Below are 13,816 nucleotides of genomic sequence, written 5' to 3' on the forward strand. Positions count from 1 at the left end.
ATATGGGATAAGTATTACTTAAATGCAAGTTTAGATCACTCAGTGCCACAATTATTTATAACTTTTACAGTGCCGTGTTGTGGGAAAATTAAACTTTTAATGAAAATAACTTACCAGCAAATTCCTTATCGCAGATCAATAAAAGTTCCAACCACTGCGGGCCGCTGACATTGGGAATGCTCAGGGTGCCTCCGTAGCAGTCCGGTAGGAACTTGGGGCTGATATATTTGTACAGAAGCTCTCGGTCATTGCCCATGAACACGATGCGAGAGCGCAGCTTCTCTTTGAGCAAAGGCTTGAACAGTTGGAAGATCATATTGAAGATGAACGGCTGGTTGATTATGTAGAAGCCTTTTATTCTTAGCGGGATACTCTCCTGGAATTGTTATAAATTATACCTCATTAAGAAAATAGTGCGTAAAGAAAATTGTTCATAAAGTTTTAAAATGAGATTATAAGTTACTTGATTTCAAAAAAGAACCTTTACCTACTGTTAAAACTAACTTTTTGTAAAAATTAAGATTTCCATAAACATAAATCTGGCGCCAGCCCAACGGCCAAGTTTTGAAATTTCTGGGAGGTAAATCCTCCCAGAAATTTCAAAACTTGGCCGTTGGGCTGAATAAGCGCTTGCACGGTGGATAATAGGTATATTTCTGAGATACAATAGTCAATAATGAGTAATTTTAGCAGCCAAATGAAACTCGCCTTCTAAATAAAGCTTGTCTGGACGTGCTAGCTGCTATTTTAAAAACGAACTAAGAGCTTTTTACAGTCGCGGCAATTACAGTCACGGTAGTTGAGCAAGTTTTTTTATATAATTACTAATACGAGTAGTCGTGTTGTACCCTTGTATTGGGAAAATGGCAGCTTGCTGTGGTACAAGCTGCCGTACCTCATGCGAATAAAATTTCCCCCCGTTATCGAAAAAACCGGCCAAGTGCGAGTCAAACTCGCACACCGAGGGTTCTGTACTACAGTCATATTATTTCGACATTTTGCACGATAAATCAAAAACTATTATATGCATTAAAATAAATAATACAGGGACGTGAAAAAATTCACAGCAGTAATAGGTATATATATTATGTATAATCAATTTTAAAGGAAAACTATCATGGCTAAGTTGTGGCTACGGAACCCTACACTGCGCGTGGCCCGACACGCACTTGGCCGGTTTTTTCCTTTTGAGATACGTAACCCTAAAAAAGGAAAATGGATAAATACCTGCAACCAGTCTACAATTCTTTTGGCGAACTGCGGCGTGAACTGCCAGACTTGCTGCATGGATAGGCCGTCCATGTCGAATATGACGACGGCGCCGCAGATCTGTGTCTCGGGCTCCAACATCGCTGCTTCCAGGAATAGCACGCAGCCTTTGAACACCTCATCCAGGGAGCAATCATTGTGATTCCACTTTTCTATAAACAAATTCCAATAATAATATTTTTCAAAATGTTTACCAAACTCCTTAAGTTCCTATAAAATTATATTTAACCACTAGATGATGTCCGCGACTTCGTCCGCGTGGATTTAGGTTTTCAAAAATCCCGTGGGAACTCTTTGATTTCCCGGGATAAAAAGTAGCCTATGTCCTTCCCCGGGATGCAACCTATCTCTGTACCAAATTTCATCAAAATCGGTTGAACGGATGGGTCGTGAAAGGCTAGCAGACAGACAGACAGACAGACACACTTTCGCATTTATAATATTAGTATGGATAGTATGGATTTATGATGTTCGTGAAATAGTCCGCGAGGATTAAGGTTAAGGTTAAGGTTTTTAAAATCCCGTGAGAAGTCTTCGATTTTCCGAGATAAAAAATAGTCTATGTCTGTGTCCGGAATGCAAGGTATGTCTTCTTCTTCTTAATATATACTTAAAAGGAAAAGGTGACTGACTGACTGATCTATGAACGCACAGCTCAAACTACTAGACGGATCGGGCTGAAATTTGGCATACAGATAACTATTATGACGTAGGCATCTGCTATGAAAGGATTTTTGAAAATTCTACCCCTAAGGGGGTAAAATAGGGATCTGAAATTTGTGTAGTCCACGCGGATGAAGTCGCCGGCATAAGCTAGTATAGCATATGTACATACTTACATTCCTTATGAACTATAGATCACTAGAATTACTAAAGAGTTCTTGGAGATATATGCGTGTACCAGTGTACAAGAGGAGACACTTGAGCAGTGGTAGATGCGCGGTGCACAGTTGTAGTGGTTGGATCACAAATGCAGTGTAGTGGGTATTACTAAGTATCCTCAAAAATTGGACACCGGTTTAAACTTACTGCCTAATTCTAGAACGAGTACTCTTCGGCCCAACTGGTCACGATTGGGCAGAACGCGCAGAACATTCTGTTTGAAGACGTTTTGCTCTTTGCTAGGCGTCAGGCCGTCGTAGTGCTTGTGATGTTTCACTTTGAAGGCGTAGTATCTTTTAATCTGGAAACAATAATAGAAAAAAATATTAAATTGCGGTGATAGCCAAGTGCAGGAACGTCGGTCTTCTATTTGAGAGGACAGGGGTTCGACCCCGGGCATCTCAACTTTTAGGAGTTATGTGCGTTTTAAGAAATTAAGTATCATTTGCTTTAACAGTGAAGGAAAAAATCGTTAGGAAACCTGCATGCCTAAGAGTTCGCCGTAATGTTCTCAAAGGTGGCAGACCTATGAGACCTATATAACCTAAAGGTCAGGTCTGGTGATTAGTGAGCGATAAAACCGGTCTGATAAAATAGGTGGAATAATTTTTAATTCATAAAATGGTATGGTGCCTACTTACAATTTTTGCTCATATAGATTGACAAAAAAGTATAACATAAAAAATGTGACTCATGTACTCGTATAGTTATATAACGCAGAGTGTTTTTGTTGGACTTACTTGTTGGAGTTACTATGGAATTTAAGTGCATTGTCATGTTTTAACTGCATGACCGTTGAAAATGTAGAGGATCTCTTTTTTCGTAAATATTCAAGACGATTATTATCTTATTTTATTATTGACTAGCTGATACCCGGGACATCGTACGCGTGGATTTAGTTTTTCAAAAATCCCGGAGAACTCTTTGATTTATCCAGATAAAAAGTAGCCTATGCCACTCTCCAGGTCTTAAACTATACCCAAGCAAAAAATCACGTCGATCCGTTGCTCCGATGCGACGTGATTGAAGGACAAACCAACAAACAAACACACTTTCGCATTTATAATGTGGGTAGTGATTTTTAGGGTTTTGTAGAAAACAAGGGACCCTTTATAGTTTCATCCGGTCCATCTGTCTGTCTGTCGTTGTTGAAAATTAGCAGTCACAGAAACAGAAATAATGTTACTATTGTGCGTAAAAAGTAGCCTGTCACTCTCCAGGTCTTAAACTATACCCAAGCAAAAAATCACGTCAATCCGTCGCACCGTTGCAACGTGATTGAATGACAAACCAACAAACCAACAGACAAACACACTTTCGCATTTATGATAAGGGTACTGATTGTAAGGATATTTAGAGAGTCATGCGCACACATTCACGCCCCATTTTGCGTCTGGGCTAAGAATACATGATGTCTGGGGTTAATTTATAATTTTATGAATAAGTATACAAAAACACCAAGTTTCCTTACCAAATCGTAGGCGCTTTGCGGGTAAAATTTGCATGGACGTAGAAATCTTATAAGCCAAGCATCTCTCTCTAATGGCACGACTAAATCTTTGTCCGCTGGAACAAAAAAACATCCGTATAGATAGGTAGGATATCTTTGAATACATTAGGTACATATTCTTTGTTTTCATTTATAATTCCGTAGGTAAGTACGTGAAGAGCGTAAACCAATAATATTTATTTGCTCAAATCACCAAATATGAATTCAAGCAGCAATTTTAAAAGCATGTAAATATATCATCATTGAGGTATTTTTCAACTTAAGGACAACAAAGAAATCATTTTCGATGAGTAATTATACCTACTTAGTAGGTACCTTCTCAGGCCTCACCTGTCATCAGTCATACTTATTATCAATTTGTGTTTCGTGCTATATTTGCATATTACTATATTTAATTCAAATTTCGAAGTAGTAGTAGTAGTAGGCCTGATAGTAGTAGTAGCGAGTAGCCTAATACACCAAAGTATTAACCTAACACACAATTATCGAGGCAACTTTAAATAAAATAGTGTACTACCTACACTATTTTATTTACATACTAAGTAATATAATAATACAATACAATAATACTATAATATACACACTTATCCAGGCAACTTTAAATAAAATAGTGTAGGTAGTACACTATTTTATTTAAAGTTGCCTGGATAAGTGTGTATATTAGGATTACTGTATATTCGTTAATTATAAAAAAATATGCAAATCTTACTCTTTAGTTTTTACATTTTTTTGTTCCCTTACTGTGTTGTATACCTACTCTACCCTAGACACTTGGTTTCACTAAATTAACAATTCAGTTAGGTACATTTTACATAGTCTGCCGTCTATATCTCAGAAGCAGTTTACTTTTTTTTTTTCAGTTTACTGTAAAAAGAGTTTTTCTCCAAAAAAATATGGCATTAGACTGTCTAATCCCATATTTTTACTCTCTTTTTTATCGTTAAACAAACTGTTGTTTCTAAAAAGATGGCTACGTAGGTACCTAGGACTAAACTAAACTGACTAAAAACCTTGGGTCCCTTGGGCCCACCTTTTTAGGCGATAGCTCAAAACTGTTTTTGAAGTTTACGGCTTTTTAAGATATAGGACGGCAGAAATATGGATATCACCTACAAGAATTAATATTTTCAAATAATTTTATATCAGGCGCTATCGCCCATCAGTCATCAGTACTAGTAGGTACCTAGCTACATGGTTTCTTATTACGTAACTTGAGAACGAGAAAAATATACCTACTTCATAACAACCCAAAACTACGTAAGTAGGTATAACAACGTGCAAGAAAAACTAGATTTTGCTATTGCAAAATCGAGTTTTTTACAGCGAACCGTCCACTAGCAATAAAATTTGCAGAAGTCAGCTCTACCAGCTCTACTAGCGAATCACTTGCACTTTGTAAACACTCGCATCAAGAAGTCAATTTCTGCAAGTTTTGAATACCTGACTTCTGCTTTTATTGTGGACTTCGCTTGTGGTATTTTACATCTATATATATAACATCTACATCTACATATATATATACATCTATACATCTATATTATATATATATATATATATATATATATATATATATAAAAGGAAAAGGTGACTGACTTACTGACTGACTGATCTATGAACGCACAGCTATGACTACCTGATGGATCGGGCTGAAATTTGGCATGCAGATAGCTATTATGACGCAGACCGCTAAGGATTTTTAAAAAATCAATCCCTAAAGGCGTAAAACAGGGAATTGAAATTTGCGTAGTCGCGGGAACAAGCTAGTTAAAAATAAAGTAGGTAGGTATACCTTCTAGTAAGCTTCTCAGTTCCTCTACAGCGGGTTTGACAATTTCTGGCGTCTCTCGCAACTCTCGCCTGGCAATCTCCCGGACAGATTCCCTGGGCTCCTCGAGCTCGAATTGCAACAGGAAGTCGCCAAGCTGCACGCTGGGGAGCGTGGTCACGTCTGATAGCATGTGTTGTGATACTGAAATAAAACAAAAGATTTTTTTAAATCGGTGTCCAAAAAATACGCACCAAATTGAGAACCTCCTCCTTTTGGAAGTCGGTTAAAAATGACCCAAAAATAATCCCCTGGTGGCCTATAATTTACTCAATAGAGACAAGGCGTCTTTAATTTGTGCATGTCTTTTCATTGTATTTTAGAAAGCGTCCTCTCTTTTCTGAAGTTTATTTATCAAAAACAAACAAACGATAGATTCATGATCATGATTAATAGAAAGCCGAGGATGAATCTTGAATATTAAGGTAGGATTCTATCTTCAGAAAGAATAACGATGAATTTCTTATAGTTTTATTAATCACTGTTACCACTTTCGATGTTGGTATAGGAATAAATCGGTGTGTCGTAAGACTAACTATTATAACTCAAAATAAACGAAGCGAATGCAGGCAACATTCGTTCTATCGCCTACCTTCACATCAATCCATTCCTACACTCACAAAATACAGATAAATTAACACTGTCAAGTCAATATTTAGAATCTACCTACAACTGTGTACATTATTTTATAATAGGTACCTGCATTTATTTACGATATCTAATATTCGGCCATTCTGACTACATTAAGTTTGTCCTCAAACTTATTATACAAAACAGTTTTTACCTATTTTCATAATATTACCTATTCCTAACAATATCACAAAATTTCAGCAATATGTACATTATAATCCAAATACATCCAAATTTAGTAGTAGACATAATTTTGTAATAAGTATTAATTTTTTCATTGGAATATTTAGGTTTACGTGTTTTATATCTTATGTACTAACTATACATGTACTATAACTGTTTGTTTCCACAAAAATAAATAAATAAAATTAAAGTAAATTCGTGTACAGCTTCTGAAAAATAATCTGGATTGCATCGAGGACTTTACCCACTTTGGGCCACCCTCGCTTTCCAATCCAATTAATCGCATCTGCATCGGACCCCTCACCGTTAAGTCAAGAACTCATCGTGCTACCAGACATCACGGCCGTGTACGACTTCCAGATGTAACGACTCCACTACTCATCTGCACCGGACCCCTCACCGTCAAGTCAAGAATTCATCGTGCTATCAGACTTCACGGCCGTGTACGACTTCCAGATGTAACGACTCCACTACTCATCTGCACCGGACCCCTCACCGTCAAGTCAAGAACTCATCGTGCTACCAGACTTCACGGCCGTGTACGACTTCCAGATGTAACGCGACTCCACTACCCATCTGCACCGGACCCCTCGCCGTCAAGTCAAGAGCTCATCGTGCTTCAAGACTTCACGACCGTGTACGACTTCCAGATATTGTAACGACTGTTGTTAACACATCAAAAAAAACAATAATAGCATCACACGTTTTATCATGAGTATCAGATCAAATACCATTCATTAAAAACAAGACACAAAAATATCAAAACACTTAAGTATCATAATTGTAAAACTGAAATCAAAGTATGTAATCATTCAATCATATAACTTCAAATATCACCACATATAAATATCAAAACATCATAACAAAGTATGATAATCGTAGTACTAAAATCAAACTAATTGTTTATCCACTCATCAAATACTATTACACAACAATATCTAAACATCATTATATAGTATCATAATCGTAGTACTAAAATTAAAGTAAGTACTCAACAAGTCAAGTACTATTACACAAAATATCAAAACATCATAATAATAATGTAGTATCATATTTGTAGTAATGAAATCAAAGTAATCATTTATCTTATATAACATCAAATACTATTACAAAAAAATTATTCAAACATCATAATATTATAGTATCATAATCTTACTTACATGAAAATAATCATAGTCTTAATAAGCTTACAAATCAGTTCAATCTTTCATCGAGCCTGTCTCATCATCTAAGAATCACTCTGATTACTCAAGATTGTGATCCATGATCAACATGCCAATTGTTTGAATATTTTACTCTGCTCAAAAGTAGCCCATTTCCTCATCATGAAATCAATTTTATTTATACCCAGGATAAAGTCGTAAGTTACTCTCAAATAACCAACTTTTTTTCTCACTAAATACCTAAGAATAATGAAAAGGGATATCTGATGGATATCTGGCTTATGCTTATTAATATTGGTCAAAATCAAAATGACATCAAAAACGTCATCATGGTAACGCAAGACAAGCTATAAGACGATCAATGTCAATCGACATTGACAAATACCTATTTATACTTCAAACTAATGTAGGTATAAATCGGAGAATCGGAGTAATCTCAGTTTTTGATATTTACTAATTATTTGACTTATTCAATCGTTCTAACTACATATTTTGCACGCCGTACATAAATGGCAAAATGTGAAAGAGTGGTACCATCCATGAGTGTACCATCATTAATTCGTTACTCACATTTGGAAAAATAAATCATTTCATTTTATTTCATTTCAATCATGCCATGGACAGCTAACAAAACTCTATTTCAAAGAATAACTAATTTAAGATAGGTAGGTATAAATTGGTGAAACGCATTATAAGTCATCCAACAGCAAATGTAGCGGTTAATTTTATTCTTGGCATAGTTATTCTCGGACAAAGCCACCGTTTGTGAAATTGGACCTTAGCAATATTAGAGCCATAAATACTAGAGATATCGTACTAATAATTTATCTATAATGCTAGGTAGTTTCTCTAAGAGAATCCGTTGTGTTATTCGGCAAAATTTTCTCTTTCAATCTTCAAACTTTTATAAAGATCTCATTTCGGTATAACCGGTTTTTTTTTTTAGGACTAAATTCTATTTATATTGACTATTTCCTGTATTGAGAGCCTTCGGGCACAGAACAGATGTGTCAAATGTTGGGATCAGCAGTAGACGTTGAATTCAGAGATTATTTTTATTGATCAAAAGATGAGTTCGTTAATAATTCTAAATCGACTTTTAGCAAGCAACCACACCACATCAAGAGTTTTCAATCCATTTTTCATTTGTAATGACTATTCTATATTAAATTATGGAATTTGTTCCAAATATGAATCAGGAGACTAATTTTGGAAAATCCACTATGAAAACCCCCGGATAATATTATACAAAAAACAGCGTCGGGTTTTTTTTTCTTTTAATATTTAAATAATGCCACCCTCTTGTTGTTTGTAGAATCGTCCGAAAACGTGTATCAATCACCATTACAATCGCAATTGTTGCGATTGGCCGAATTCATGTCATTCTTGTTGCAACAATGCATTGTAGCCAATAGGGTGCGAGTATCGGCCGATCTGAGGTGATTGTGATAGTCACCAATAGCTGACATTTTACCGTAACCAAGCACCAGACAATAGCCTAGCTATTGCAGAAAAGTCCTCAATAAATTGTTTCAAGTAACCTGCCCCCATTTAGTGGAAGTTTCAAACCCAAAAGTTAGTGTCGGTATCCAAGAAACGACACTTCTCGATATTTAATTGCAACTGGTTTCTTTTAATAATTACTCGTAAGTATACCTAATATAAAAGTTTGTTCGAGTTTGACCCTCATCATAATCTTTAATTCCAGACATATTCAATGTTCACAAACCGCCTTTTTTTTTTTTTTTTTTTTTTACTTTTACTACTTTACTACTACTGTTCCGATAGTATACCCTTCTATATACAATACTCTTGGCTATTTACATTTCATTTTATTTAAGTAAATCATTCCACTAATAACCTATAAGCCTTTATCTGACATAGGTACGATCTAACATTTCCGCTATTAAAACTACCTACATCAATATTGAAGAGTAGGTATTACAGGCATTTAATTGCATGACAAACTATTAAATGACTTATCAGAGTTGATGTAATAATTAAATCAGGTAGTTCTGTAAAATGTTACCTACCATTATGGAATTGAAATATAGGATACGTGCACATGCGGATAGTCAACCACGTACCTATGCGGTAATATTTGCTTCAACTCAATCAATGCATAAAGAGAAGGTACGAGTAAGTAAGTACCTATGTAGTTTAAATCGGAATGACCACGTCAGCCACGCCTCGTAAAGAGTGCAAACCCCTTTTTTTTTTTTGACGATTTAGACGATTAGTAATGTGCAAAGAGGCGCTGCCCAGATTAATTAAACACTAGACCCGATAATTGACTACAGCTTGTTTGTAATATTCTGAGGTTATTTGCATTTTTATTTATTTATTTAAACTTCTTTATCAATTATCTCATCATCATCATCATCATCATCATCATCATCATCATCATCATCATCATCATGATCAATCCATTACCAGCCTACTACTGAGCAGGGCCAAATAATCCCTCAATAATGATTATCTATTTATTGTTAAGTGTTGAAATGTAGGTATAAGATTCCTTTGTAAATCAGAGGAATACGCATTCTAACTAAAGTATTACTATTCATTTTTTTTTTCAAGCCATTCTTTTATCGATTTTATTCTTACAAAATTTGTGTCTAAAAGTAACACATCGACAATGTCACTAGCAGAAAATTCACTACTTACAACAAATTCTTACTAAAAATAATAAAGATTATTTTATTTCTGTTTTGGTTTATGGTTAGATTACAGGTTAAATTACATACCAACATTGGGTTAAATGGTGACTATAGACCACAAACTACGGCCGAATGGCGTAAGTAAATAATAAGTGGGTGAAATGCACCCAACGCATCGATTAACAACATAGTTTCGTGATTAGCAAGGAATAAGTACCTATTTTGCAAACGAAACCCTTTTTTTTTTTTTTTTTTTTTTTTCTTCGTTCTTATTCAATTAATATTGTATACGAACCGACATTATTTAAGGCTATATAAAAACTTAAAGCAACCTATTAGTCTTCACGCATAATTTAATTAGACTAAGTAAACACAAACACTTTGACCTTGACTTTGCATCTATCCAAAAGTAAGTAGATAGCAAACAAATTGCAATCCCGAAAATTGAGCCCAATTCGTATTCATTTTCATTTGAGATCAATTATAATTCTCGTATAAATATTTATATGTATGTTGGTAACTAGGTACTTTGTTTTTTTTTTTTTTTTTTACCCTTCCTAATGTGATCATAATGTTTGCTACAACGACACAATATAGCGGACCGATTTCCCTTTTTTAGCTTGTACCTACTCATAATAGCTAATATTTCGAAATAAGATGAAACAAAATCGATTAAAAGTTTTCGATTAAGTACGAAAATATTGATATCGGACTTTTAACGTTAAAGTAGGTGCCTACCTGCCATTCTTGGTAATAACGTATAATATGTATCCTGAATCCTGATACTCTTATTCTTTTGTATTATCTATTAGTTTCCTACCAGTATGCAATAATAATGAGCTTCATGGGCTGTCGTTTTTCTTTGATATCCCAAGTCAATTGCATAATTATTAATCATTTACCTATATTTACATGAATGATTTAACCAGGCTTTATAAAAGATTGCAATAATTGCGCAGTCCCTATAACTTACTCAAAAAAAATGCTTTATTACCGACCTGATGTATCTTCGCGCGATACCTGTAGCTACTTGATGCTCTGCAACTGGACCCTCGCCAGCTCAAACGGCGGCGGCCGCATGGTGCCGCATCTATAGTCGCCGCACAATCGCGGCGGCGCAGCGCGGTTGCGGCGGCGCAGCACGGTCGCGACGCGCGGCGCGGCGGTGGCGGTGCCGGTGCCGGTTTAGCGCCCGCCGCGCCATTACTCGCCTTTGCCGAAGGTAGTTAGGGCATATCTCGTCCAGTCGCAGAACCTTTTGATCGTACTATATCTCTTCTTTCGCCTTTGTACAAGTTTCAACTCGTCCGGTCGCAGAACTTCTTGATCGTATCATTATTTCGCCTTCCTTCAGTACAAGTTTCAACTCGTCCGGTCGCAGATACACCGTCACTCAATTATTTTTCTGATGTAGCAGCAGCGGTTCACTACAAGTTGAGTCAATCGTCGTTTCTTCGTGTCGTCGTCTTTGTTTCCGAATTATTGTGAGCATTTTGATCGCTTCGTACCACTTCTGATAATAGAAAGCCGAGGATGAATCTTGAATATTAAGGTAGGATTCTATCTTCAGAAAGAATAACGATGAATTTCTTATAGTTTTATTAATCACTGTTACCACTTTCGATGTTGGTATAGGAATAAATCGGTGTGTCGTAAGACTAACTATTATAACTCAAAATAAACGAAGCGAATGCAGGCAACATTCGTTCTATCGCCTACCTTCACATCAATCCATTCCTACACTCACAAAATACAGATAAATTAACACTGTCAAGTCAATATTTAGAATCTACCTACAACTGTGTACATTATTTTATAATAGGTACCTGCATTTATTTACGATATCTAATATGATACAATATAAATAATTATATTAACGGACGGATGTATACCTATCCCTATTTAGGAAGTTACTAATCTAGATTTCTGCAAAAAAATGCAGAAAATTCCATAGTAGGTACAACGCACAACAAACATCTGCCTTTGAAAGCCACTTGTCGATTAATTTATTATCAAAGAAGCTGATATAAAATGTTATGATGATCGAGGAACAATAATAAAATTAGTTCATACCTACCTACTATCATTTTAGTTACAACTATAACTAAGTACTTATGCAGCAATAGAATCTATTAGTAGACTATGCATATCGCAATTCACACCAATATTTGGAGCCCTGGCACCCGGTCCTGCCGTCAAGTTGGACCCTACCCTGCTGATATTCATCATATTTTTAGGAAAGTTTCTTTTTTTATCAGTAATTTAAAAAAATGTGATTGTAACTAGCTAATCCGCCCGGCTTCGCTCGGGTAAATTTTAGTACACCTACTCGTCATAATAAATAACCTTAGAAATTACTTCTGGATAAAGTAGGTAAGTACCTATATTATTTCCATATTTCCAATGGTAAAAGAATTATTAAAATTTGTTCAATAGTTTATCGATTAGGTACAAACAATCAACCAAACTTTCCTCTTTATATTATTATGAGTAAAGATAATATGACTAATGATAATGAAAGATACAATACTATTATTAAACTGAGGTAGGTAGATACCTAAAAATATAAATCCAATTTATGATATCTCTTCCTCTATCAATCTATCAATGGCCTTGCACAAACAAACCAACCATAAAGTTTAAAATGTAAAGGAAATGGCCGATTTGTTTTCAGTTTCAGGGTTCCGTACCCGAAGGGTGCCAGCGGAACCCTATTACCACAGTTTTACGATCTATATACTTATACGTTGTCCATCCATCCGTCCGTCTGTCTGTCAGCGGGCTGTATCTCGTGAACCGTACCTAATAGATAGAGAGTTGAAATTTTTACAGAATGTGTATTTATTTCTATTGCTAAACAACAAATCATAAAAATGCCAAAATGACCGCCATGAATATTAAAAAAAAATACTTGTCTTGTAGGTACGAAGGTACGGAACCGAGCGCGAGTTTATTCAATAATTCATCGCATTTATTTACTAGACCACCTACCACGGAAATAATATATAGGTACCTTGCATCCTCAGATTTCATATGATACCCCACTTGATATAGTTATCTTACTTCGAAAATTTAAAATAGTATTAAATTTTTAGTTCATAACCACAATTTAATTTCTCTTATCATCATCATGATCAACCGGATCATAGCCGGCTCACTACAGAGCACGGGTCTCCTTTCAGAGAGAAGGGTTTTGGCAGGTAAAGGTCTCTTAGATTTTTATTTCTTTACATTCACTTTCGCGCCCCGGCTTCATGTAGGTACCTATAGGTACAGGGGGGCCTGTAAAAATTCTTAAGTTTATTTGCTTCCTTGATTGACTGGATTATTCAGTGCGGAAGTGCAACCAGCATTCTTAGTATGTAATCATGGTATAGCTACGGTACGATATTTAATGATTTAGCCCATATCGAGCTGGTTTAAGAGTTAATGTAAGGTAGGTACACCTACCTACCTACCTACCTTATCATTATGCTTCATACAGTGTGAAATTTTATGTGAAATTCAACCCAACGGCATTCAATAATAAGGTATGTTCTGGTAAAATGAATCAGTTTCAAAACAATTTACGATTGATTGTACCTACCTATTGTTACTTTTTTACCTTGATCTTAAAGGTGTAAGATGTACAATTAAAGGGTAAGGTGAAAAAATAATAATGTGATTGTGAAAATACGCGATGACGCAGACGGCA

At 35.6% G+C, this 13,816-nt stretch overlaps 1 protein-coding gene across 2 annotated transcripts in view; it reads right to left on the bottom strand.

Annotated features, from left to right (window-relative positions):
* The window catches only part of LOC117994791 (clavesin-1-like), a 49,030-nt gene that overhangs the window by 1,817 nt on the left and 33,397 nt on the right, over positions 1 to 13,816 (bottom strand). For both annotated transcript variants that reach the window (XM_034982860.2, XM_034982791.2), the window contains exons 2-6: positions 5,451 to 5,630; positions 3,623 to 3,717; positions 2,299 to 2,452; positions 1,228 to 1,421; positions 115 to 376 (exon numbers count right to left, since the gene is read on the bottom strand). In XM_034982860.2, the coding sequence (XP_034838751.1) occupies positions 115 to 376; positions 1,228 to 1,421; positions 2,299 to 2,452; positions 3,623 to 3,717; positions 5,451 to 5,630 (885 nt within the window). The remainder of the gene's footprint in view (positions 1 to 114; positions 377 to 1,227; positions 1,422 to 2,298; positions 2,453 to 3,622; positions 3,718 to 5,450; positions 5,631 to 13,816) is intronic.

Source organism: Maniola hyperantus, chromosome 1 (assembly GCF_902806685.2).
Source record: "Maniola hyperantus chromosome 1, iAphHyp1.2, whole genome shotgun sequence".
NCBI lineage: Eukaryota > Metazoa > Arthropoda > Insecta > Lepidoptera > Nymphalidae > Maniola > Maniola hyperantus.